This window comes from Sinocyclocheilus anshuiensis, unplaced genomic scaffold, assembly GCF_001515605.1.
Source record: "Sinocyclocheilus anshuiensis isolate Anshui unplaced genomic scaffold, SAMN03320099.WGS_v1.1 scaffold208, whole genome shotgun sequence".
Lineage (NCBI taxonomy): Eukaryota > Metazoa > Chordata > Actinopteri > Cypriniformes > Cyprinidae > Sinocyclocheilus > Sinocyclocheilus anshuiensis.
In genome coordinates, this window is record NW_015557186.1 from 753774 (window position 1) to 779393 (window position 25620).

A 25620-nucleotide genomic window follows, 5' to 3' on the forward strand; every position below is an offset into this window, starting at 1 on the left:
TAAGACATTTTAAACAAAGTTAATTTAACATGTACATGAGCATTGTAACTGGAAGCTACAAGTCTCATATTTTTTTGTATCTGTGACTTTAGAGTTACTGTAATTGTAGTTATGAAATATAGATTGTTTGACTTATAAATGCTTAAAATCAGGCCACGAAGATCTTGATGAACATGTTTGTGGCTTTGTGCCTACTGAATGCCTCATTTTTGTCAAACGAGAGCATCGCTAACACAGAAGACAACGCTGCGTGCGTCTTCATAGCACTGGTGCTGCATTACTCCATGCTGGCCTCATTCACCTGGTTCTTCATTCAAGCTCTTCATATGTACTTATGGCTCATCAGACAGAATGTCACAATCACAAACTACATGAGGAAGATCACTGTGTTGGGCTGGGGTGAGTTTGAGCAACAAAACACATTAAAATAAACCTGTTTCAAACCATCTAGTCCAATTGTAAGTTCACACAAAAACAAAAAATATATTGCTCACAAATCATATAAACTACTGTCAAGATACTTTTATGGTTTCATGTTTACTTATGTTTTATACTCTTATGTTTTTAACTATAATACCCCTTGTCTCTGTGTGTTTTCAGCGTTTCCCGCTCCAATAGTCATAGCTATTGCTTCTGTAGGAGAATATAAAACACTGATCCTAAAGACAACGTCTGGAAAAATTTCACGAATGTAAGTTCTGTAAATTTTAATGTAAATGTACATTTTTGAATGTCTACTGATTGTCTTATTAATTATACTTCATTCTTTTCTAATTACAGGTGCTGGATTACAAATCCCTTCATTCACTACGCAGTGAACATCGGCTACTACGCTTTAGTTTTCATCTTCACGACAGGAATCTTCATCACTATCTTAACTAGGATTGTCCAGGCCAGACGCCTAAGAGCAACTGACAGCAAGAGAAAGACGTTCAGAAAGCAGCTGATGATGGTGTTGAGTTTGTTCCTGCTCTTCGGTCTGACATGGTCTGTGGCGTTCTTCAGTTATGGACCGATGCTCATTCCCTCATATTACATATTCACTGTGCTGAACTCATTACAGGGTGAGCAACAATCACATGCATCATCCTACAGATTTCAGCAAATTATATGAATTGATTCATTCATATTTTTTTTTTATTATTTATTATATTTTTTATTATTTTTAATGTTTAATTATTATATTTTAATTTTTTTTACATTTTTATTGTATTTTTTTTTTTATATATAATTATTTTATTTAATTAAAAGAGGTTATAATGGTACTTACACTAATATGATTAATTTGACCAAAAGTCTGATTATTTTTGGTTAGTTTAAAAGTGATGCAAATGACTTTAATCATATGTGAAATGTATTTGAATTATTTGAAATAAGTTTCTCTGATCTTTTCTTTCAGGGTTTTTCCTCTTCCTGTATTACTACCACATTCACAATGATGTTGCAGGTTGTTTCTCTGATGATCCAGAAAGCACCGACTCCACCAAAACCATCACTCAATCCAGCATTAATGCTGTGGAAAATATGTATAACTAGCATAATTAAGACAGAAGGCTTTCTTTGTCTCAGACTTTATTTATCTTAAACTAAAATGACCCTAAAAGCATCAGTTCCCTTTCATGGGAACTTCGAACTGCGTCCTCTAGGGGGCGCTATGGACCAGCCAACGAGTTGATGTTTTTTCAATGTATAGTTCATACACGGGTCACGACGAGACGTTCCCCCATAGCGCCCCCTAGAGGACGCAGTGTCTCGTTCCCTACTCAGGGAACCATGGTTACACAAGTAACCTGAGAGTTTTACTGAAATCACTCAAAATAAATTGAATATCTGTTGATCGTTATTAAAAACTTGTTTGAATTGTGCTTTTAAATCTCTGATATGATCTGATATTACTGTTGTTTTATTGAGCATTATAATCATCCATGTGTGATCATGTGCGTGTGAGAGCGACTCAACATTGAACCTTATTTAGAAAACTAATTTACATCTTTAGGATGACAGTAATGTCCGCACGCTTGTGGATTCAGATATTTGCATGATCATTTCATAAAGCAGCTTGCTAAAATCCACACACACGGACGTGAAACATATCTGTTTACAGGAAACAAAACAAAAAACTGTCAGTGTGAATAAGAGAATCCATCATTGTTTTATGCTGCTTATGATTCTCTGTTATGTTTCTCAGTATTTCTCATATGATTCTAATAAAGGTAATATAATTGTATTAATCATGATGGACTGACTCCAAAATCATTTATTCACTTTAGTCACACTTATAAATATGTGAATGTTAATCATTACGTCACGAAATATCAAAGCAAATGTCACTTACTGTACAGAAAGGTGCACAAACACAAAGTGTAAAAGCATGACATTTTCTGTATCTAAACCATGTCAGGAATCCATTAATGAAAGTTACTTTTTCATTAGCATCTTAAAATTGTTTCTACTTTTATTAAATATATGTTTATATTTATATTGTTTTCTGTGAGCAAAGACTTGATAAACTGGACTTGAATGTAAGCAAATAATGAGATTCTCAGTAAAGCCCAAATAAAAATAATTTGAATGTTTGCAAATTAACTGTATGTCATCGTCCAGCGTTTCTTAAATAGTTTCATATGTGGACGCATCAAACTCTCTCAACTCTTGGACTGTGGACTTTAGCTCAAGAATGTAATAAGAAAATTATTAAAGATTTCTGAGCTCTGTCTGAAGAAAACAAAATTAAACACTTGCATCTCTAACAGGCAGCTGTCTCTGGGAATTATGACTCGACAAAAGCAGAATTTGCTGTGGCTGATGATGATCTGTTGTGCTCCGTGCCAGATAAGTATGTTGCTTTAAAAAACTGCTTTCATCAACTTGAAGAGAAATTAATGCCAATTAATATGTTGTTTGGTGCCCATTAGAAAACAAGTGAAAGCTTGATTATGGCTGTGGACATCTAAATTTTGACATCTAATACAGAGTTTTATATCATGTCATACATTGTTAATAGCCTTAAATGTTGTCTTTCTTTGTTCAGCCGGCTCAGACAAAGTGAAAGTCAACATCCAAGTCAGTTCGACAGATAAATGTTTCTGGAAGGAAAGTAACTCATCAGTTCCAGGTAGATGTGAAATATACTGCTAACATGACTGTGTGATACTGCAAATTTATTATCTGAAAGCACTTGTGACGACTGACAAACTCATTGAGTTCATTTCTGACTTTCTTTCAGATATAACTCTGACATGTCTATATGACAATAAACAGAAAGGGAATGTTGACAAAATGATTGTCAAACTAAACATCTCTTCTCACAGTAAAACTATATTTCATTTATAAATCGCTCTCCCATACCAAACTCCTTAAAAAGCTTTTTTATTTTATATATTTATTTATTGATCGACAAACATAAATGTTCTCTGTAGTTTCAGAACAATGCACAACATACAGTTTCAACATAACAAAACCTGGGAATCATTATGAAGTCACAATGAATGAGATGGTTGAAGAAAACAGAATATATTTTATGTCAGATAAATGCAACTGTGGGCAAAATCTGAATACAGTAGGTGCGTGTCATCTTACAACAGAAGCAGCATTCGTGTTGAAGGGTTTTGTGTGTGTGTGTGTGTGTTTATGGAAAATGCACAACTTCCCTTACACACAAACACACACACACACACGCTCATACATCCACAACACAACAAATAAGTGTCCTTTGTTTTCATGGTTGATCATTGCTGTTATTGATGATTATGTCATCACTGCTGGCCAATCAGTGCAAACCAACAGATCCTAACACACGCAAGACTGAAATGAGCTAACAAACTGTTTGAATAGAGTCTGCATGTTAATTGTCTTGTAAGGACTGTAATTGAGTTTGGAAAAGCAGGTATCATGGTACAACAATTTTAGTTTCCGAATAGTTCAGAATATTTTAGATTATAAGTTATTATTTTTAAAAGGTTTTGATGTAAATAATAATTAATAATCTCTTACCTTCTGCATGATCCACATCAGGTCATATTGTGAATTGCCAGATAAATCTAATTGATAACATCCCCAAATTGATATGCCTACACAAAGGTAAGAGTTTGTCCACTTTAATAGTGTTTGTTTATGTGTTCAATTAGAGCAGGACAACCTTGTTAAATAGGGCAATAAATGTGCAGCAGTCGTGTAAGAGTAAACTGATGACATGAAAATAAACTTACATTCAGGATAAAGTGTATGGGGACAAAAAGAAACTTCAACATAAAACTATATTATGTTAGTAGCCTACCAATACATTTGAGTCAGTACATTTGATCCATTTTCTATTTTGATCAACTTGACACAATATATGATTAAGAATGAATTATGAAAAATATGGGCTGTTCGCACAGAAAGCCATTTTGCATTTTACTGCACTGCTTTTTCATAGTTTTATTCATAGAAACATGCAGGAGACCAGCTCTTAAGGCGAGTACAGATTCATGAGGACTACGTGCGGCTCATTTAAAAAACAATGACTCTTTACTTCAGTGTTTCTGTCCGTGTATATCTGTAGTTGTCAAACTTCCAGTGAAAGAAAAGCGTCTTGCATCCAGACTCACACAATAATAACCAAACTAACTAAAACCTGCCACCTGCAAAGGCATCCAAAATAGGCAAGCACACAATTTACGAGTAACTTCAGTGGAAAATAAATGAATGGCAGAGCAGATGACATTAAATAACATTAAATTAACATTCAGGGAAGACATTTAGTTCACATTTTATTTTTTGGGGCTGCAGATTGATGGACAACGGATAGTGGTGTGCTGATTTTCATAAAGTCGACACTGATTACAAAGCCGTTTTCTGTGCTATTCAATAATATGCTGTTATAAGCATGCAAACATTTAGTGCAAAGCAGCAGATGTTTTATTGCTTTGACTTCATATACTGTATGATTTGAGAATTATGTTGCATTATGTGTTATCATGGTCTCTTGAGATTTTAAGGAAAACTCTGCTGTTGATCCTGGAGAGAGATGTAGAAACGCTACATATGAGCACTCTACATGCAAGAGTAAGTCTGTGTCTTAAGATTTATGCTCAACTGGGGCCTCAGTAAACTAGCTTAGATTACAATCATTTGACATAATTAAAATTCCCCTCAAAGATAATAGTGCATTGTGTAATACATGAATGTTATTCAGTTTTTATTTTCAGCACCAGCATAATATTACTCCATATATTCCTCTATGCTTAAAATGATTTTGTTTCTGCATGTTCTCACTTCATGTACAATGATAACCCCACGTTATTTCTTTTTTTTTTTTCTTGAAAAGAAACCAAATAAACAGACTGTGTACTGTACACAAATCTGGTGATCTCTGTTGTAGGACTCATTATTCATTAATAACGAGACTATGTTAATAACACATAGATGAATTGTGATGAACATGCATCTAAAACCCTGCAATGAGATTACAGTGTTTCTAACTTTATAAATGAACAATACAATATATTAGATAACTTTATTCTTTGAGACTTAGCTGCAGAAATATATTAATCAAATCCATCCCTTATTTATTTCTGTGTACCAAAGATAAAGAAAAAAGCCGCTATGTTATGTGGTTTACTGGGAACAAGTGGAAATGTGTGACGTGCAATGAACCAAATACCCCTTGTAGTCAGGGGAACAAAACTGCCTGTATCAAACAACCTCAGACAAATTTCAGTAAACCTGAAATTAAAAAAGACAAGGATGGATTTATTGATCCTGCCGATGCATCGTAAGTGTGCGATTACCAGTGTTTTTTTAAATGAAATCTCTATTAAAAAATGATACCAAGTGATTAAAAAATACATTTTGCAGAGACGCCTTGGACAAAATGGAGTCCCTGTTAAAGGAGATGAAAAAAGACAATAAACACAGTGCGTCAGTTGTCATGGGGGATGTTATTGGTGTTATCCAAAGACAAGCCGAGAACGCAGAAATTGAAGACTTTTGCTACTCTTCAGAACAGAATGTGATGAACGTAAGGCCTGAGAAGCATTAAAGGTATTAAAACACGTCCATCATTCATCAGTGCTAATTCTTCTTCTTTTCACCGATTCTTGACTGTCAAAGTGACCTGGAGAAAGGTCATTTTCCCTGGTCTGTAATGATTCCCAGTGAGGCCTTTGATAAAGCAAGTCTGGAAAACAATGAAAGTGCATTTGTTGAAGTTTTTCGGTTCAAAAACATGGGAAGGAAGGTACTATTCTATGTTGTTGTTTTTACTTTTAACGGTTGTTGTATGGAAAGATTCTTCCAAAATTCAACTTGTGGACAAATGTTTCTTGAACTACTGCATTTACACATATTTATATCTGATTAATGATCCCTCTATTCTTGTATGGTTTCTGATTTAGGATGAAACTAACAGTGTTTTGAACAATGAGGTTTATGGAATAACGATGAGGGACAATATCTTCAACCTTACTAACAATATTGAAATGTTCTTTACTCAAAATGATCAGGTAATGAAGGTTTTGTTGCAAAAAAATATTTGACATACATTACACTTACACAAAACTTATTTTACAAAAAAAATGAAAAGAAGCGTTCCTACAGGTCGGTAAGGCGTCCTGTGTTTCTTGGGATGGCAAAGGTAAATTCATTTATGGCTGTACTGATCAGTTCACACAAACAAACCCAATTTATTTTCTATAGTTAATTCATATAATTAGTTTAATTTGTCGCTGTCTTTTCTTTGAAGGAGGACTTAAATGGACGACATCTGGCTGTGAGACAGAGCAAATCGACAACAACACTATAAAGTGCTCCTGCTCACATCTGACGTTCTTTGCAGTGCTGATGGTGAGAAGCTTCTCAGAGAAGAAGAACTTACACCAGGGGTCTAGAACCTTATTTAATTTGAGAGCTGCTTTTTAAAAATAAAAGTGTCTGAGAGCTATCCATGTTACACAATACTTAAATCTCTTAAGGCAAGGCAAGGCAAGTTTATTTATATAGCACATTTCATACACAATGGTAATTCAAAGTGCTTTACATAAAAGAAATACAAAATAATAAAAAAAAAAAATCACAACAGTAAAACAAGGAATTTAAAACTTTGAAAATTATTTAAAAATTGATTTAAGAGGTTTAAAATTAATTTAAAACAGTTAAGTAGTTAAAGTCACAAAGAAAATTATTTAAATTGGGTAATGTTGAGGAAAATTTACATTTATGAATATAATTTTTAGCCAATAAAATAAGTACGTTTCCTATATATTCTATGTTATGATTACAATGAGAAAAATAACATTTAAATTAGTCTAAATTAGATTTTGAAGCAAGGTATTTTGACAATTCAGGCCAAAATTCAAAAAGGAGGCATTTGAAGAAAAGATGATCAACTGATTGATGATCAGTACTGACATTACAAAAATTACAATTCAAATTACCAAATTTAGATGTAATCTCATTTAGGGATGCACGATATTGGATTTTTGCCGATATATGATATGCCGATATTTTTCAACTCTTTTTGGCCGATAGCCGATGCCGATACCAATATATTACCTTGTGTTTGGAAACAACACCAAGTATCTCCTGTGTGGAAATTATAAGCAAATCATTTTTAATTTTGGTTAGTTTTTACCAAGAACTTATTTGTTAGAATTAAATAAACAATAATGAAGATATTTTATATTGACAGTACATTGAAGCTTTGAAAATAACTATAAACTATATATCAATCACTGCATTTATTTTTTCAGAAAGATGCAGTAGTAACCTTAACATTTTATTTTAAGATTTAACATTTGTAGATGGTATAAAGCAAAAGAGTTGTAAAAATTCTGAATATATTTTAGAGCTCATAATTTGTTTAAAAAAATATGTCATATTACACAATGAATAAATCAGTATAGGCTATATAAAATTATTTAATTTACAAGAGTCATGTTTGTGTTTTTTTTTTATTCATGTAAGCTATAGCCTCTGACCTTTAAATCAAAACATACTCATGATTTTATGACATCAATTACTGCTTTATTTAATCAGAAACAGTCTACATGTTATTTGTGTATTTTACTTTCATTTGATTAAAAGTAGGCCAACAGCGCCCCCTACGGAATTAAAACTCCTCACGGTACAGGCTTTAGGACCCGGGAGAGGCTGCTGCCGTTGCACGTGCTGTTACTGTTTACTCTGTCATACACCGAATGCGTCATTCTGTACGTGCATTCTCAGTTTAAATGCAGGATACAAAGCAGTGAATCTAAACATCATTCAGGCAAAACTTTGCTTCAGAAATGAGTCACACTGCTAACCTGATCTAATCGCTAGCACACCCTGAGCACATGTGAGTTAAAGTAATCCTCTTATCGGCAAGACATATCGGCATAATTTAGCAAATCTAAATTATGGTCCGATAATATCGCGCATTCCTAATCTCATTAGTGGGGTAAATATTATGCACGATTTTTAGGTGTAGTCCTTTAAATTTATTGGGGACACAAAATTTATAAGGGACGAGCCATGTTTTTTTCCAATTAATCTTATCTATTAAAGAATTCCAAAAAAATTTCCCCTCAGGGTAATTCGTTCCCTTTCAGTCGGTCACTCTCGACGTCACATCGGTGATGACCGACAAATTGGGTTCTCGCCAGAGAGACCAATCCACTTCGAGTGTAACTAAACGAGCCAATGTACATTGGCATGCGATTATTGCATCCAGCTGCCGCTGATCACAGCGTGAGTATAAGAGGCAGCAGGTGCACCGCATTCATTCATCCTTTCGTTTTGGAGCCGAGCGGTAGTGCATCACTACTGCTCTCTACTTCGGTGTTGCAAAGCAGAGAGCCAGCGAGTGCAGACGTTACGGCATGGCAGCGGTGGTCACGGTCACACAGCGGGAACAGAAATCATCGTCGTGCAGACAGCCACACCAGGAGTGTGTGCTGGCCAGCTCCCCTGCGTGCTTCAGCACAAAGAGCATTTCTCTAAAAGAGCAACCACCCATGAGATTCTGGGTGCAGTCGCTATCTGGTGCCTCGGGACGGTCACGATCGCTGTCTCATATGTCTGGGAGTTGAGCACGCTGAGCAAGCGTTCATGGACGGTGCATGTTCTCTTTGTGGGGACATGACCGTCTCGGAGTTGCATGAAAGACTCCGTTACGTCAAACGTGGCGGGGCCCCTCTGCCTCTGCCGCGATCCAGTGTTCGTCTCGGCAATCGGGGCGGCGCTGCGTCCGGTGGAGTCAGAGGTGATTTGAGGATCACGGTGACGACTTCCCCAGAGGGAGTTTGTCACCCCTCAAGCACTCCGCCGCCGGTGGAGCGGCCGGAGGGACGTTCTGGCCCCTTTACAGAGTGGAGGGAGCCGGCCGTTTGCTTCGGTTCGCCCCCTCGAGACCAGATGTCAATCGCTGCATCAGAGGGCGAGCTCTCTCTCTCCGGGGATGACGACCCGGCTGCGTTGCCCCCTTCGGGTATGACAGCGTTGTCCGAGCCAGACCCAGAGATGACAGCTATGCTTTCCCGGGCCGCCGAGAATGTCGGGCTCGTGTGGAATCCTTCACTGCGTCCCGATCCTTCGAGGCTGGACAAGTGGTTTCTCGGTGGAGGTGCCATTCTTCCCGGAGGTGCATGAGGAGCTCACAAGGTCATGGAAGGCACCTTTTACTGCCCGAAATAAATCTTGTAGCTCCTCCGCTCTCACCACCCTCGATGGTGGAGCCGCTTTGGGGTACACAGGCATTCCTTCGGTGGAGCAGTCGGTGGCCATGCAACTGTGTCTGACGGCCGCTACCACTCTGCGGGGTGACCCGTGTCTCCCCTCACGGGCCTGTAAGTATTCGTCAGGCTTAACTGGCAGTGCTTACAGAGCTTGTGGGGAGGCGGCTTCTGCCCTCCACGCCATGGTGTTGCTGCAGGTCCATCAGGCCAAAGCCCTGAATGACATGCACGAGGGTGGTCACGACCAGGCAGTTCTACATGAACTGCGTGCTGCGACGGACCTCCCGCTTCGAGCGACGAAGGTGACCGCACAGTCCCTGGGTCGTGCGATGTCCATGTTAGTGGTCCAGGAGCGCCATCTCTGGCTGTGTCTGGCCGACATGAAGGAGTATGATAAGGTACAGTTCCTGAATGCTCCCGTGTCTCAGACCGGCCTTTTCGGCGACGCTGTCGAGAGCTTCGCCCAGCAGTTCTCGGCGGCACAGAAGCAGACGGAGGCAATTAAACACATCCTGCGCCGGAGGAAACCTACTGCTTCCGTCCCAGCTGCAGACCCTCAGCCTGCTCGTCGCCGTGGGCGCCCCCTGCGGCTGCCCCCACTCCAACGCAGCAGCAGCCTTCCACCAGGTAGCGTCGTGGATCTGGTCGCATACCCCAAACCTGGAGGTAAGCGCAAGTGGAAGAGGCCGGGCGACCCGGAGATGGAGGAGACTGCTCGTCAGGAGATGGTGACCACACCACTCCCTCCCCCGGAGGAGGGCCGGGTGGAGAATCCTTTGTTTCGTTTTGTTTTTGTTCTGCCGCTGACCCAGCAGCCAGCGGTACCCAAACCTTCAATAAAAGAGTGGTTTCCGCCCAACATAAAAGAGCGGTTTCCTCAGTCTTTGGGTCTCAAGCGGAGGAGAGTTGTGAACTGTGCATCACAGGGTCACTTCCCCCCTCCTCTCTCGCCAGCGGGCAGCAGTGGGTTGCCCAAGAGCATCCCTCCTGCCCATTCGTGGAACCAGGTAGGGGCTGTAGCATTCAAGTTTCCGCTTCATGTCGTCACACGCCGGGCTGTCACAAGCCTCAAGCCGGGGCCCTGTGTTTTCTCCCGCACACGGAGGAATCAGGTGAGTGTTACACTTCACACCCAGACTCTGCCCTCTGCAGTCACAGGCTAGGTCGACACAGGCCTCGGGTCGAGTCCCTGTGTTCCACCACGCTGCCCCACCGTGGGTACGTCAGTGGCTCCGTTGGTTCCTCTGGCACGGTCTCTCGTAGCCTGGTTAGCACTCCCCAGTCCGTCTCGGTGGCTCCTGCAGACCATCAGACTCGGCTACGCGATTCAGTTCGCCCGGCATCCCCCCAAGTTCAGGGGCATCCGGTTCACTTCAGTCAAGGCTGCCGATGCCCCTGTCTTGCGTGCGGAAATCGCAGTCCTGCTGGCGAAGGACGCGATAGAGCCAGTCCCTCCAGCCGATATGAGGTCGGGGTTTTATAGCCCGTACTTCATTGTACCCAAGAAAGGCGGTGGGTTGAGACCTATCTTTTGTTATCGTGACAGGCCTAGTGCTCAGACACCTCAGCCCGTTGGGTCTTCGGGTCAACTGGGAAAAGAGAAAACTCGTGCCAATGCAGAGGATCTCTTTTCTCGGCATGGAGTTGAATTCGGTCAGCCAGACAACACGCCTCACCCAGGAACGTGCTCAGTCGGTGCTGAACTGCCTCAAGACTTTATCAGGCAGGACGGTGGTCCCACTGAAATTCTTTCAGAGGCTCCTGGGGCATATGGCTGCAGCTGCGGCGGTAGTTCTGCTCGGTCTGCTCCATATGAGACAGTTTCAGCACTGGCTCCATGGCCGAGTCCCGAGGTGGGCGTGGCGACGCGGTACTCACCGGGTTCAGATTACACTGGCCTGCCGCAGAACCTTCAGCCCGTGGTCAGATCCCTCATTTCTTTGGGCAGGAGTGCCCCTAAAACAGTTATCGAGGCCTCAAGACTTTATCAGGCAGGACGGTGGTCCCACTGAAATTCTTTCAGAGGCTCCTGGGGCATATGGCTGCAGCTGCGGTGGTAGTTCCGCTCGGTCTGCTCCATATGAGACTGCTTCAGCACTGGCTCCACGGCCGAGTCCCGAGGTGGGGTTCAGATTACAACGGCCTGCCGCAGAACCTTCAGCCCGTGGTCAGATCCCTCGTTTCTTCGGGCAGGAGTGCCTTTAAAAAGAGGTATCATGGCATGCTGTGATATTCACGGATGCCTTGGCCATCGGCTGGGGGGCCACGTACAATGGGCACGCAGTCTCATGGGTTTGGACGGGTCCCCAACTGTGTTGGCATATCAATTGCCTCGAGTTGCAAGCAGTACGCCTTGCCCTGAGCCGCCTCAGAGAGTGCCTTAAGCAGCACTTCCAGGAGAGTGGAGAGTCCACCCCCAGGCGGTTCAGTTGATCTGGAGACGGTTTGGAGTTGCTCAGGTAGACCTGTTTGCATCTCCAGAAACCACCCACTGCCAGTGGTTCTACTCCCTAACTCCCATATTGGCCTAACAGGACCTGGTTCCCGGAACTCATGCTCCTCGCAACAGCCCCTCCCTGGCCGATTCCTCTGAGGAAGGATAAGCTTTCTCAGAGACGGGGCACCCTTTGGCACCCGCGTCCAGACCTGTGGAAACTCCATGTGTGGTCCCTGGATGGGACGCGGAGGTTCTAAGTGACCTACCCCAGGAGGTAGGTCTCACTATCGCTTCAGCATGTGCTTCGTCCACAAAACAGGCCTATGCAATGAAGTGGAACCTGTTTGTCGAATGGTGTTCCTCCCACCAGGAGGACCCCTGGAGATGTTCGATCAGAGCCGTGCTTTCCTTCTTGCAGCAAGGGTTGGAGCGTAGGCTGCCCCCCTCCACCCTTAAGGTTTACGTTGCTGCTATTTCGGCCCATCACGACCCCATAGAAGGGAGGTCGGTGGGGAGGCATGATCTGGTCGTCAGGTTTCTTAGGGGGACCAGGAGTTTAAATCCTCCTAGGCCTCCCTCCCTGCCCTCTTGGGATTTGGCATTGGTGCTAAGAGCCCTACAAGCTGCCCCCTTCGAGCCTTTGCAGTCAGTCGAGTTGAAGTTTCTTTCTATGAAAGTCCTGCTCCTGACTGCATTGGCCTCGATCAAGAGGGTGGGGGACCTGCAGGCTTTTTCGGTCGACGAATCGTGCTTTCAGTTTGGGCCGGCTGATTCCAGTGCAACACTGAGACCCCGGCCCGGCTACGTGCCCAAGGTTCCTACCACTCCCTTCAGGGACCAGGTGGTGAACCTGCAAGCGCTGCCCCTGGAGGAGGCAGACCCAGCTCTAGCTTTGCTCTGTCCTGTACGCGCACTGCAACAGTACGTGGATATAACTCAGAGCTTTAGGACCTCAGAACAACTCTTTGTCTGTTACGGTGGACAGCAGAAGGGGAAGGCTGTCTCCAAACAGAGGATGGCCCACTGGATAGAGGATGCCATCACCTTGGCCTATGAAGCACAAGGTGTGCCCTGCCCGCTCAGGCTGCGTGCTCACTCCACTAGGGGTGTCGCATCATCCTGGGCGCTGGCTCGTGGTGCCTCGCTAGCCGACATTTGTAGAGCTGCGGGCTGGGTGACTCCTAACGCTATTTCGGCCCATCACGACCCCATAGAAGGGAGGTCGGTGGGGAGGCATGATCTGGTCGTCAGGTTTCTTAGGGGGACCAGGAGTTTAAATCCTCCTAGGCCTCCCTCCCTGCCCTCTTGGGATTTGGCATTGGTGCTAAGAGCCCTACAAGCTGCCCCCTTCGAGCCTTTGCAGTCAGTCGAGTTGAAGTTTCTTTCTATGAAAGTCCTGCTCCTGACTGCATTGGCCTCGATCAAGAGGGTGGGGGACCTGCAGGCTTTTTCGGTCGACGAATCGTGCTTTCAGTTTGGGCCGGCTGATTCCAGTGCAACACTGAGACCCCGGCCCGGCTACGTGCCCAAGGTTCCTACCACTCCCTTCAGGGACCAGGTGGTGAACCTGCAAGTGCTGCCCCTGGAGGAGGCAGACCCAGCCCTAGCTTTGCTCTGTCCTGTATGCGCTCTGCGACAGTACGTGGATAGAACTCAGAGCTTTAGGACCTCAGAACAACTCTTTGTCTGTTACGGTGGACAGCAGAAGGGGAAGGCTGTCTCCAAACAGAGGATGGCCCACTGGATAGTGGATGCCATCACCTTGGCCTATGAAGCACAAGGTGTGCCCTGCCCACTCAGGCTGCGTGCTCACTCCACTAGGGGTGTCGCATCGTCCTGGGCGCTGGCTCGTGGTGCCTCGCTAGCAGACATTTGTAGAGCTGCGGGCTGGGCGACTCCTAACACGTTTGCTAGGTTCTATAGCCTGTGTGTCGAACCGGTTTCCTCTTGTGTTCTCACCTCAAACAGGTAGGGGCACTGAGAGGCCCGGTTCAGAGTCGGCTTGCGGCGTCCTGGACGCCTAGTTCTCCAGAGAGTCCCCTATGTGTATTTCCACGGTACAGTTACTAAGGCAGTGTTTCCCCTGGCAGACCACGTTCTGCCGTCTCTAAATGATGCAGCCATGAGCCATCTCAGAGACTTCCATGTGCAGTAGGGCCCCTCGGGGTTACTCCACATGAGTAAATGTCACTTAACCAAGTGACTTAAGTCACTTAACCGAGGAGGTGACTCCGCAGTGTGTCCTCTTCAAAATGGGAGGGCACACTTCCCAGTGTTATCCAAGTCCTACTGTTGGGCTGCGAGTAACAACTGTAGGCCCGGTCCTATCGTCTGCCTTATAGGAAGGATCAGGAGGCCTACACAAGGCACTGGAGGGGGCAGCACCTGTGGCATGTTGGTAGGGATCCCAATTCGTCGGTCATCACTGACGTGACGTCGAGAGTGACCGACTGAAAGGGAACGTCTCGGTTACATATGTAACCCTCATTCCCTGAAGGAGGGAACGGAGACGTCACGTCCCGTCGCCACAGTTGCTGTACCACCGCTGAGCTGCCAGGTCACCGGCTCGACACCTCAGCGAAAGCATGAATGAATGCGGTGCACCCTGCTGCCTCTTATACTCGTGCTGTGATCAGTGGCAGCTGGATGCAATAATCGCATGCCAATGTGCATTGGCTCATTTAGTTACACTCTAAGTAATCTCTGGCGAGATCCCAATTCGTCGGTCATCACCGACGTGACGTCTCCATTCCCTCCTTCAGGGAACGAGGGTTACATACGTAACCGAGACGTTTTCTTGACTGAAACACATTTCTTATAATTTTATTACTACATTTTGGGTCATAAATACTCGTCTTCAATCTTTTCAAATTATAAATGACACATCATAAAATGAACGTGTGCATTTGGTATAACTTTTACCATTGTAAGAAATGCGTTATGTACAACAGGGAAATTGTATGTATACATGAAATCATAATGAGAATAAACATTCCCTTGTGAATCTAGCATATCACAAAGATAATCAATACCTTTTTCATGCCAATTCTTAAGAAAAATTGACTTGTTTCTTACTAAAATGCTCTCATTGTTCCATAGCTTCACTTTATGCTGGGAGAAATTGTGGACAAAACAAAGTTTCCATGCCAGCAGAGCCTGTTCATGGAATTTAGAAAGTTAGGGAGTTTAGAATGGGAGTTACAAGTTAACAAGAATTTAAGCCTTCCTACTTTTTAATAGATATTGTGTGGGATAAAGTACCACCCAGCTAACAATTTTTGGTTCCAAGAACGTTCTGGGAACGTTAGTTTTTGGTTCCCAGAATGTTCCCTGTTGGTTAGCCAGGAAAGTTTTCTTAAGGTAAATAGAACGTTCTCGGTAGGTTAAAGGGAAAGTTCGATTTACGTTCCCAGAAAGTTATCTAAAGGTTCCCAGAAAGTTCTCCTACTCCGATAATCATCCAGCACTCCCGCATCTCGTAGAGTAAGCGGCATGGAAGACGGACGGATATGTACCTCAATAATCAGTACTAAACCATGTCTTGTTTTAAACTATTGTTTAATCATTAAAGATAATCAGAGCACATTTAACTATCATAAGGAGCATTAAATGAGATTGAATTATCCGTTCTTTATTATAACTACCATGTGCCATATAATAACCCAGATTTTACGCTTCTTAAGCACCAAATAAGAATGACTTCAACAAAATATTGGGTTTTAAAAATGTGAATTTTATTTTTCCATACATTAAAAATGAATAAAATTTATTTGACTTTAAGTAGGATAACATGACATTCATTTCTTAGCACTGAATTAACGATGATGTGCTAATCTCTTTTGGTCAGTAAAAAAAAAAAAAAAAAACTCGGTTAACATGTTCTCTTCAATTAGACGTGTCAAATCTCTCTGAAATAACAATATTTACTCTCGTATATATTAATTATAAGTATTTATTGAATAAAGAGATCAATAAACGAATGCTAGTCAGCCAGTAAAACGAAATGACCGTTAATTGTTTAATTATGCGTGTGCTTTATGTGGAAGACAGGAGAAAAGCTCGTGCAGATCAGAGGCGCGCAGTAAAGAAAGATACAAACAAACCCAGTGTTGATGATATGCTTTTCAGACTACGCTTAACCTTGGCTTAATTTCAGCTATAAAGTTGGAATTATATTATCATTATAATGCGATTTGACTACTTAGATGTAATTCTGCAAAAATAGTTTGTTTATGATTTAAAAAATACACATTTTGGCATTAGAATAATCAGAAATCAGATCATCTGCAAAGTTTTAATTAGTTTACATGGTTATGATAACTAAAAATAACCTGCAGGGAACGTTCTGGGAACGTTTTCTCTAGGTTATAAAATTCAACCTAAAAATAACCTGCAGAGAACGTTCTGAGAACGTTCCCTTTAGGTTATAAAAATAAAATAAGAAATAACCTACAGGGAATGTTCCCTTTAGGTTATAAAAATAAAACCTAAAAATAACCTGCAGGGAACGTTCTGGGAATGTTCTCTTTAGGTTATAAAATTCAACCTAAAAATAACCTGCAGGGAACGTTCTGGGAATGTTACCTTTAGCTTATAAAAATAAAACCTAAAAATAACCTGCAGGGAATGTTCTGGGAAGGTTATCTTTAGATTATAAAATTCAACCTAAAAGTAACCTGCAGGGAACGTTCCTAGAACGTTCTTATTTGGTTCCCAAAAAAATAACCAAATGGGAACGTTCTGTGTTTGTTGGGCAAATAGAATCTGGTGAATTGACACAATTCTTTACCCAATTCACTTTTAAAGTATCCTTTTCTAAGCCTCCATCAGCTTTCTTTCGACATAGAACCTGTTTCTTCAAATGCTGATGTTTGTTTTTCCATAAAAAGTTAAACAATAAACTAGTTATATGCTTACAAGTTTTATCATGGACAAATAATGAAATAGGCCTAAGTTTCGAAAAGTTTTTTTTTGGCCCTGTATGATGTCATGAAGGGCGGGATTCCTTGTATGCGCACATCAGCCAGGGGTGCGTTTCCCATACAACGACGTAACTCGCTGATTAACCACCATAGTACATGCATTGTTGTGGAAACTAACTAGTCAGTTACAACTGTTTCCCGAACATGGTCGCATCTCCGTCGCATGAACCACATTAGTTCAACAATTTAGGGCCGTTGTTAATGATGTCACATGCATGTGGTGGAGTAATAACTTCTGCTAATTAACTGATTTGAGATTTCTGAGATGCTGCTGTGTTCAACATGGCACCTGATGACTAATTTACTATGTTTTGTTCCCTGTCATTTTGCTTTGTTTGATGTTTGTTTCATAACGGGTTCCCTCTTATGTCATACTCCGGGGTTCCCTTAGGCATTTATGCACAGGCACACTCTTCAAAAATTGCGCTTATTGAGAATGCGCTAAAATATATAGATTAAAATGTATATATATTTAAATAGAATGGAAGATATAGATTGTACTGCATGTTAGCTTGCTTATTGTGCCCAAAAGCATAATTTATTTAAGTCCATATGTCTTGCTAACAAGAAACGATGCTTCTAACCACAGGTCGAGAGCTCTAGTTCCTACCACGTAAGTTTGCGACGCTGTTTGCAAATGTTCGTTTGAACTATGGTTTCGGGAAATACTGAATCGTTGAACTATGTTGACAATGACAGAACTTGCGACCATAGTTGGTTAACAATGCTTTTGGGAAATGCACCCCTGAGCGAGAGCAAGAGCACTCCCATCAACGTGCTTTATTTGGGTTACGGAAGTCGTCGGGATCCAATTCTGGATCGAATATATATGGCTAGATCTGAATTTTAGCCATAGTTAATTTAAGTCAATAAAGTTTTTGTTCCTGTTTTATTTATGTCGATGTCACAGCTTACTGTACAGACGGTCATTACGCAAATGATCTCTTTAGCTCCACCCACGGCATGCCTTCAGGAGCTGCTTTGTTTACAGTGGTAACCAAGGAAGTGCTGTATCGCTGCTGCTCCATAAGCGCCACCTGCTGTCGGAGAGTGAATCTGCATTTTTATTTAGCCCATCTGCTGTTTTTGTTTCGCTTAGCACATAGTATGTTTACATAGTATAGTTTCACAAAGCTTTCAGAATGTCAGACCATTATGTTTTTGCTTCATATTTAGAAATCTAACTTAAATCAAAAACTGCTCATGCTGAATGTATGCAGCATCTTTGTTTGGATTATGATTCAAATGTAGGGGTGTCGAAATTAATCGTTTCTACGATGCATCGCGATGCAGATGAGGACGATTCGGTATCGGTTCAGTAATAGACCATAACCGATTATAACGTACTGACGCTTTTCTGACGTCATTTGTCGCGGTAGCATACATTAGGCGCGTTCGGCTTGAAGCGCCGCTGCGCAGAATGATCAGTGTATGACATCAAGTACCGCAAGAGCGATAAGAGAGCAGACAGATCCTTATGCTTTCAAATCGCTCTCGCGGTTGATGTCATACACTCATCCTGCGCAGCGCCGCTTCAAATCGAACGCACCTAATGGCGGAGGGAGGCGAGACGTGAGTGTGGGTAATTTAAAACGCTCCAACTATTTTAAAAGCTGACATCTGGGCACATTTCGGCTTTTATGCTGGTAAGCACGACCTGGAGAAGACACACGCTGTGTATAAATCATGTCACGCAAAATACAATATGCAGGGGGTAATAACACTAACTTGAGAAACCACGTCAGGTACAGTTCATATATCTGATTGCTTGTATTTATTGACAAAATTGTATACATGTGAAGTAAAATAAAAATTGAGGATGCAGTGCATCGTCGATGCATCGTGATATCGAATTGAACCGAATCGATGGCATGATAATCGTAATCGAACCGAACCGTGAGACCAGTGTAGCTTCACACCCCTATTAAAATGCAGTGGTTGCCTCTAAATTTAAATGGAACAAGCTCAGACAAAGCCTTAGTTTGTTTATATGAAGAGGTTTTCTTTATTTGTATTTATTTATTTGATTTGGGATTTGTTTTAAAATTTCAGTTAGTTTTGTTATTTGAAATATTTACATTTCACAAAGAAATGTGCAGCATTTTGTCTGAGAAATAATTCAAGGGGTCATATGATGCGATTTCAAGTTTTCAAGTTGTTCGTGAATAGATAAGATCCCTAAAGTTGCAAAGACAAGTCTCAAACCCAAAGAAATATTCTATTTAAAAGTTAAGACTCGTCCACGCCCTCCTAAAACGCCTCGTTTAAATACGCCCCACATGTCTACGTCACTGTGTGGGAAGATTTACATAACACCGCCCAAATGTTGAAGCAAAGAAAGAAGGCGTACCTTTTATTCTTGCTGTAGTATTGTTGCCGCCGCCGCCATGTCATGGAGACGCTGTGTTTCGTTGCGAAAGCGAAACTACTTTGTTTGGCCTTCCATAAGAGGACACAACTAGAAATCAGTGGTTAAAAATAATGTTATTTTTTAGCAATGTCATATGACCCCTGTAGAGGACACCTTTTCATTTACAATTTTTCTTGAATCTAATTTTTTTTTTAAATCGTGAGAAAAATCATATCGTGAAATCAGTACCGTAAATCATATTGCATCGTGAGTTTAGTGATTTGTTACCTCCTTACAGGCTGAATGAAAATGTAAATCCATTGTCTGACATTAGGTAGCACTTATAGAACAGCAGAAATAGAGATGTTTATATGGTAACCTCTGTAAACAAAGCAGTGCTGTGCTTATAAACACTGCTTGCCATCTAAACTTGTCTGAAGACAGTCAGTTCCCCCTTATGCATTCATACAATTCATTCAGTCATACATTCTTTCATATAATTTCCCTCAGCAGTCTGCCTTCAGTCATGTTTTCACACAAAAAGAAACCTACTCTGCGTGTTGCGGCTGCGTTAGACTCTTAGTAACTTTGCTTAACGCTGAGCAGTATTTACCATGAGTTTTTCAATCAGAGATTCAGCGGGAGCAGGATTAAGAAAACAGCCTAATCCTGGACATTTTGGGCAATTAAGAAATCCCGGCAGGACGCATTTTTGTAGGTCCAAAAAGAGGACATGTCCGGGGAAAAGAGGGTGTATGGTCACCCTAATTTATTGCTAATCGATATATTATTTTTAAAGTAGCATATAGAACATATTTTCTGCCTCATTCTATGACAAGAATCCTCATCAGATCACAAAAGGAAGCATTTAACTGGTGTTGTGGAGTAAAAAGGTTATAATTTTATCTTTTGTTGGTCAACCGGTTTAGAAATGTGAATAAAAGGGAGGTTTAGCTTTAGGCATTTTAATTTTAAGCATGTTTAGCTTAGTTAACGGAAGGCTACCTGCTGCAGTCAGAGCAAGTGTAATTACTGCATTCACACGCTCCTCAAATGCTCTCGTTTCCAGAGTTGTGCTTTTAAATCGGAATGTGAAAACAACATGGACACTCTCGTTACTACAAAGATGTGTTGGATTTGTATTATTAGAGCTTTCCGACTTCACGTGCATTTTCTCAGTCGGGATATTATTTTTCATGTGCGGTGCCAGTGATGATGATGCTTACGTCCGTTTCGGAGAACCAGAGGACAAATATTTCAATCGATCGCTCAGGCATGGCACCGAAATGAGGCACCGAAATCTGCGTTCGGATTCGGTTCTAGTACATACCGGTTACATAGGTACCGGTGCCATATTGGTACCGGGTTTCGGTACCCAACCCTAATTAAAATACGAAACGGGATAGTAAAAATAAACTCATGGCTGACATGTCAAGTATGTCTTGGCGAGCTACCTCCAATCAGGTAGCTCGCAAGCGACGTGTTGGAGACCCCTGACTTACACTTTCATATTTCAGGTTTCATTTAAAGACCCCATTAAATCAATATCAGAGTATTTTAGTCCACGGATACATGCTAGTGAATGCATAACAGATGACAAAATAAACTTTTAAAAATCTTATTCTTGGTAAAAACGTGTGTTTTGTTCTCTTTTCTCCAATTCCTCAGTCTCTGACAGATGAAAACAACACAGAGCTGGAATCATTGACCTTCATTTCTTATATTGGCTGCAGCATCTCCATGTTTTTTATGGCCATCGCTTTATTCATGCATTTCCTGCTACGGTAGAGTATCATACAGTATAACATATAGTTAGTGCTGTTATTTAAATATTAGTTTATGTGGCTAAAACAGTTTTTTGTATGTTTTAATAGGAAAGCCAAATCAAATCAGGCCACGAAGATCTTGATGAACATGTTTGTGGCTTTGTGTCTACTGAATGTCTCTTTTTTGTCAAACGAGAGCGTCGCTAACACAGGAGACAACGCTGCGTGCGTCTTCATAGCGCTGGTCCTGCATTACTCTATGCTGACCTCATTCACCTGGTTCTTCATTCAAGCTCTTCATATGTACTTATGGCTGATCAGTCAGAACGTCACCATCACAAACTACATGAGGAAGATCACCGTGTTGGGCTGGGGTGAGTTAGAGCAACAAAACATCTATTAAAATAAACCCGTTTCAAACCATCGAGTCCAATTGTAAGTTCCACCGAAAAAGAAAATATATTGCACCCGAGTCATATGAACTACAGTCATCATGGTAATTTTATGATATATAAAATTTATGGTATTTTTTGAGGAAGTTTTAGTATTTCTAAATACAGTTTTTGTCATTTTTTTGTAAATATGTCTGTAACGCTTGTTGCTGGGTAGAGGAGGATGAGCGCACGATGAAGACGAAGATTCAATAATAATCCATTTAATAGTAATCCAAGAGGAAGGGTAACAAGCTCATAACAAAATCAAACAAACATCAACATTACCGGACAAAGAAGAACAGAAAGGGAGCAACTTAAATACACAAATTTACAACTTAAATACACAGACCAAACGAAGATAATTAACAAACACAGGTGAACAGAATGAGCTAAATCAAGGAAGACATAAACTAGGTCAAAGGAAACATGAGGGAAGAAAACAAACTAAAAGTCCATGATGGTGAACGAACTCCCCCCTCCCGGAAGGGGCGACCTCGCGCCGTAGCAGGACAAACAAAGGAGGGAGGGAGGGGGTTTGGGAGGAGGAAGAGGCAGTGGCAAAGGACATGAAGAGAGGCAGGCAGATAACCAGGGCGGCGACGATGAAGAAGCCAGGGAGAAAACAGAAGAGACCAGGGAGGATCTGATGGAGGGAGGAACCAAGGAGGAATCAGGAAGGACCATGGCGGATCAGATGGAGGGAGGATAGAGACAGGAGAGACTTGGAGCAGGAGGAGGAGCCAGGTGGGACCCAGACCGCAGCCAAGAGGAACCTTGGTGGAGGAAGGGCTGATGACTCCAGGGGGGCGACCAACAGCGGCGAAGCAGGTAGGAGAGGAGCCTGGGGCAGAAACGGAGAGCCATAGAGCCAGGGCGACGGGGAGGATGGGCCAAGGAGGAGCAGATGACTCAGGCGACCGAGGCGTAGGTGGGGATCCAGAAGGCCGCGATGGAGCCGAAGCGACAGAGGACCAAGGTGGAGCTGGATGGAGGGAGGAGCCCAACGGAGCCGGTGGGACGGATCGACGAGGCACAGCCGGAGGAGTGGAGTCCTGAGGCGATGGCGGGTTGGCGACTGACCAAGGCGGAGCCGGAGGGACGAGGGAGCCCGGCAGAGCTGGTGGACTGACGGACCACAGCAGAGAGGAGGGAGCTAGGAGCCATGGTGGAGCCGCTGGGTCAACGGGCCGAGGCAGAGTCTGAGACTCGGAGGTTGGAGGCAGAGACAAGGGATCCTCCAGCCACGACGCCGATGGAGACTGGCAGACCCACGGCAAACCCACATCACAGATGGTAGGCTGAGGGTTAGCTGAGGGGCTGACAGGGGACAGCGGAGGTGGTGGTGAGGACTGATGAAGAGGTGGTGGGAGAGGGAGGCTGGGTGGGAGATTTCCAGGAAAAGTCTGGTTTGGTCCTCGAGGGCGAGCTTCCCCTGCTCCAGCAGGAGGAGGAGGAGGAATTCGGGGCGATCCATAAGAAAACCAAAAGAAATACTTGCAAAAACGGAAAATAAATGGGGATACAAACGCCGCTCAACTTTTCTTTTTGTGGTCCGGTATTCTGTAACGCTTGTTGCTGGGTAGAAGAGAAAGAGCGCACGACGAAGACGAAGATTCAATAATAATCCATTTAATAGTAATCCAAGAGGAAGGGTAACACAAGCTCACAACAACATCAAACAAACATCAACATTACCGGACAAGGAAGAACAGAAAGGGAGCAAATTAAATACACAGACCAAATGAAGATAATTAACAAATACAGGTGAACAGAATGAGCTAAATCAAGGGAGACAGAAACTAGGTCAAAGGAAACATGAGGGAAGAAACTAAAAGTCCATGATGGTGACAATGTCTATATAGATTTTATAAATTTTTATGTTAGTTTTATTTTATCTTTTAGTTATTTTAGCATATCAAGTTAGGGTGTGTTCACACTTGTCATGTTTGGTTTGATAAAACGAGCTCTGGTGCGATTGCTCTGTTAGTGCGGTTCGTTTGAATAAGTGTGAACACTGTTATCCGAACCCTGGTGCGCACCAAACAAGCGGACCGAGACCCATCTTTTTTAGCGGTCTCGGTCCTCTTGTTTGGTGCGCACTTTCAAACAAACTCTGGTGCGGTTCGAATGAAATATGAACGCAACACGGACCAAATACTTCTAAACGACCCAAAAACAGGAAGTAATGACAAGATGCGATGCTATGCGACATGATTTGACGACGCGGAACGAGAGGTGCATCTAAAACAAAATGAGCCGAGGGCAAACGTGGAGCAACGAGGAGGTAAAGTGCCTTTTATGAGCTCTCTGTGAGTTTGCAGGTGGTGAAAATAAATCATAAATACACGCAACAATGAGCGCGCAGTCCAGCAGACGGCATTAGGTGTGTTCGACTTAAAGCAGCGCTGCGCAGACCGATCGGTAAATGGGAACTTTGATGCTATACACCGATCGGTCTGCGCACCACTTTAAGTCGAACACAGCTTTTGTTTGGGGTGTTCGGTGAGTTCTGTCACGAAATATACGTTATTCAACCCGACCAATAAGGTTGTGAATGTATCACTATGCCTGTCAAAAATGCCAGTGTGAACGCTAAGCGGACCAGGACCAAATGTATAATTTTCTTTTTTGGTCCGTACCAAACAAACCAAGAGAACCGAACTACAAGTGTGAAGGCACCCTTAAAGTAGTAACAAAAATTACTTATTAATTTATTCATAATTTTTTTTATGTTTAATTTTAACTATAATAACCCTTGTCTCTGTGTGTTTTCAGCGTTTCCCGCTCCAATAGTCATAGCTATTGCTTCTGTAGGAGAATATAAAACACTGATCCTAAAAACGTCTGGAAAAATTTCACTAATGTAAGTTTTGTAAAATTTAAATGTACATGTATATTTACGCATGTCTTCTGATTTTCTTCTTAATTAAATTTCATTCTTTTCTAATTACAGGTGCTGGATTACAAATCCCTTCATTCACTACGCAGTGAACATCGGCTACTACGCTTTAGTTTTCATCTTCACGACAGGAATCTTCATCACTATCTTAACTAGGATTGTCCAGGCCAGATGCCTAAGAGCAACTGACGGCAAGAGAAAGACATTCAGAAAGCAGCTGATGATGGTGTTGAGTTTGTTCCTGCTCTTCGGTCTGACGTGGTCTGTGGCGTTCTTCAGTTATGGACCGATGCGCATTCCCTCATATTACATATTCACTGTGCTGAACTCATTACAGGGTGAGAAACAATCACATGCATCAATACATGTGGTTTAGTAGAACACTTATAGGTTTCCTACAGACTTCAGCAAATTATTTGAATTAAATATCTGAATTAAATATTTTATTATTGTTAATTTAATATATATATTTTTAATTCTTTTAAAAATACTTGATTATAATGGGTTATAAAAGCAGTTGAAATATTTTTTCTGATCCTTTTTTCAGGGTTTTTCCTCTTCCTGTATTACTACCACATTCACAAGGACCTTGCTGGTCATTTCTCTGATGATCCAAGAAGCTCCGGCTCCACCACAACAATGGTTCCACCCAACATGAATGGTCTGGAAAATGTTTATAAGTAGCCTAATTAAGACAGAAAACCACCTCTTAGTTTCTTAGACAGTTGATAAGTTAACAGCAGACTGCCAGAATACTAGTAGTCATGCGTGTTTAATAATATTCTATCTGGTGATGGGAATATAATTTATAATGTGATCATAAGTGGGATTGTTTGCTTTTAAGACATTTTAAACAAAGTTAATTTAACATGTACATGAGCATTGTAACTGGAAGCTACAAGTCTCATATTTTTTTGTATCTGTGACTTTAGAGTTACTGTAATTGTAGTTATGAAATATAGATTGTTTGACTTATAAATGCTTAAACTGTGTAGTGAACATTATTTCATTCATTATTAGATGTTGATGTACTGGGAGTAAAGATGTCAAATAAAAG

At 42.0% G+C, this 25620-nt stretch overlaps 1 protein-coding gene across 1 annotated transcript; it reads left to right on the plus strand.

The window, feature by feature from the left end:
- The first annotated feature begins 173 nt into the window (after positions 1 to 173).
- On the plus strand, positions 174 to 25263 carry LOC107678707 (adhesion G-protein coupled receptor G2-like). Its single transcript, XM_016474077.1, has 15 exons — positions 174 to 399; positions 601 to 691; positions 781 to 1064; positions 1400 to 1526; positions 5654 to 5755; positions 5839 to 6015; positions 6094 to 6220; positions 6378 to 6485; positions 6580 to 6616; positions 6725 to 6825; positions 21133 to 21248; positions 21339 to 21604; positions 24440 to 24527; positions 24618 to 24901; positions 25111 to 25263. Exons 1-15 carry the CDS (start codon positions 174 to 176, stop codon positions 25245 to 25247), a joined length of 2271 nt encoding a protein of 756 aa, XP_016329563.1. The 3' UTR covers positions 25248 to 25263.
- The last annotated feature ends 357 nt before the right edge of the window (positions 25264 to 25620 follow it).

Excerpts from the sequence above, each read along its gene's own strand:
- LOC107678707 (XM_016474077.1), top strand. The coding sequence starts at position 174 with ATGTTTGTGGCTTTGTGCCTACTGAATGCCTCATTTTTGTCAAACGAG. Across the intron at positions 6,221-6,377 it reads TCAAAAACATGGGAAGGAAG|GATGAAACTAACAGTGTTTT; the intron begins GTACTATTCTAT and ends TTTCTGATTTAG. Across the intron at positions 6,486-6,579 it reads TCTTTACTCAAAATGATCAG|GTCGGTAAGGCGTCCTGTGT; the intron begins GTAATGAAGGTT and ends GCGTTCCTACAG.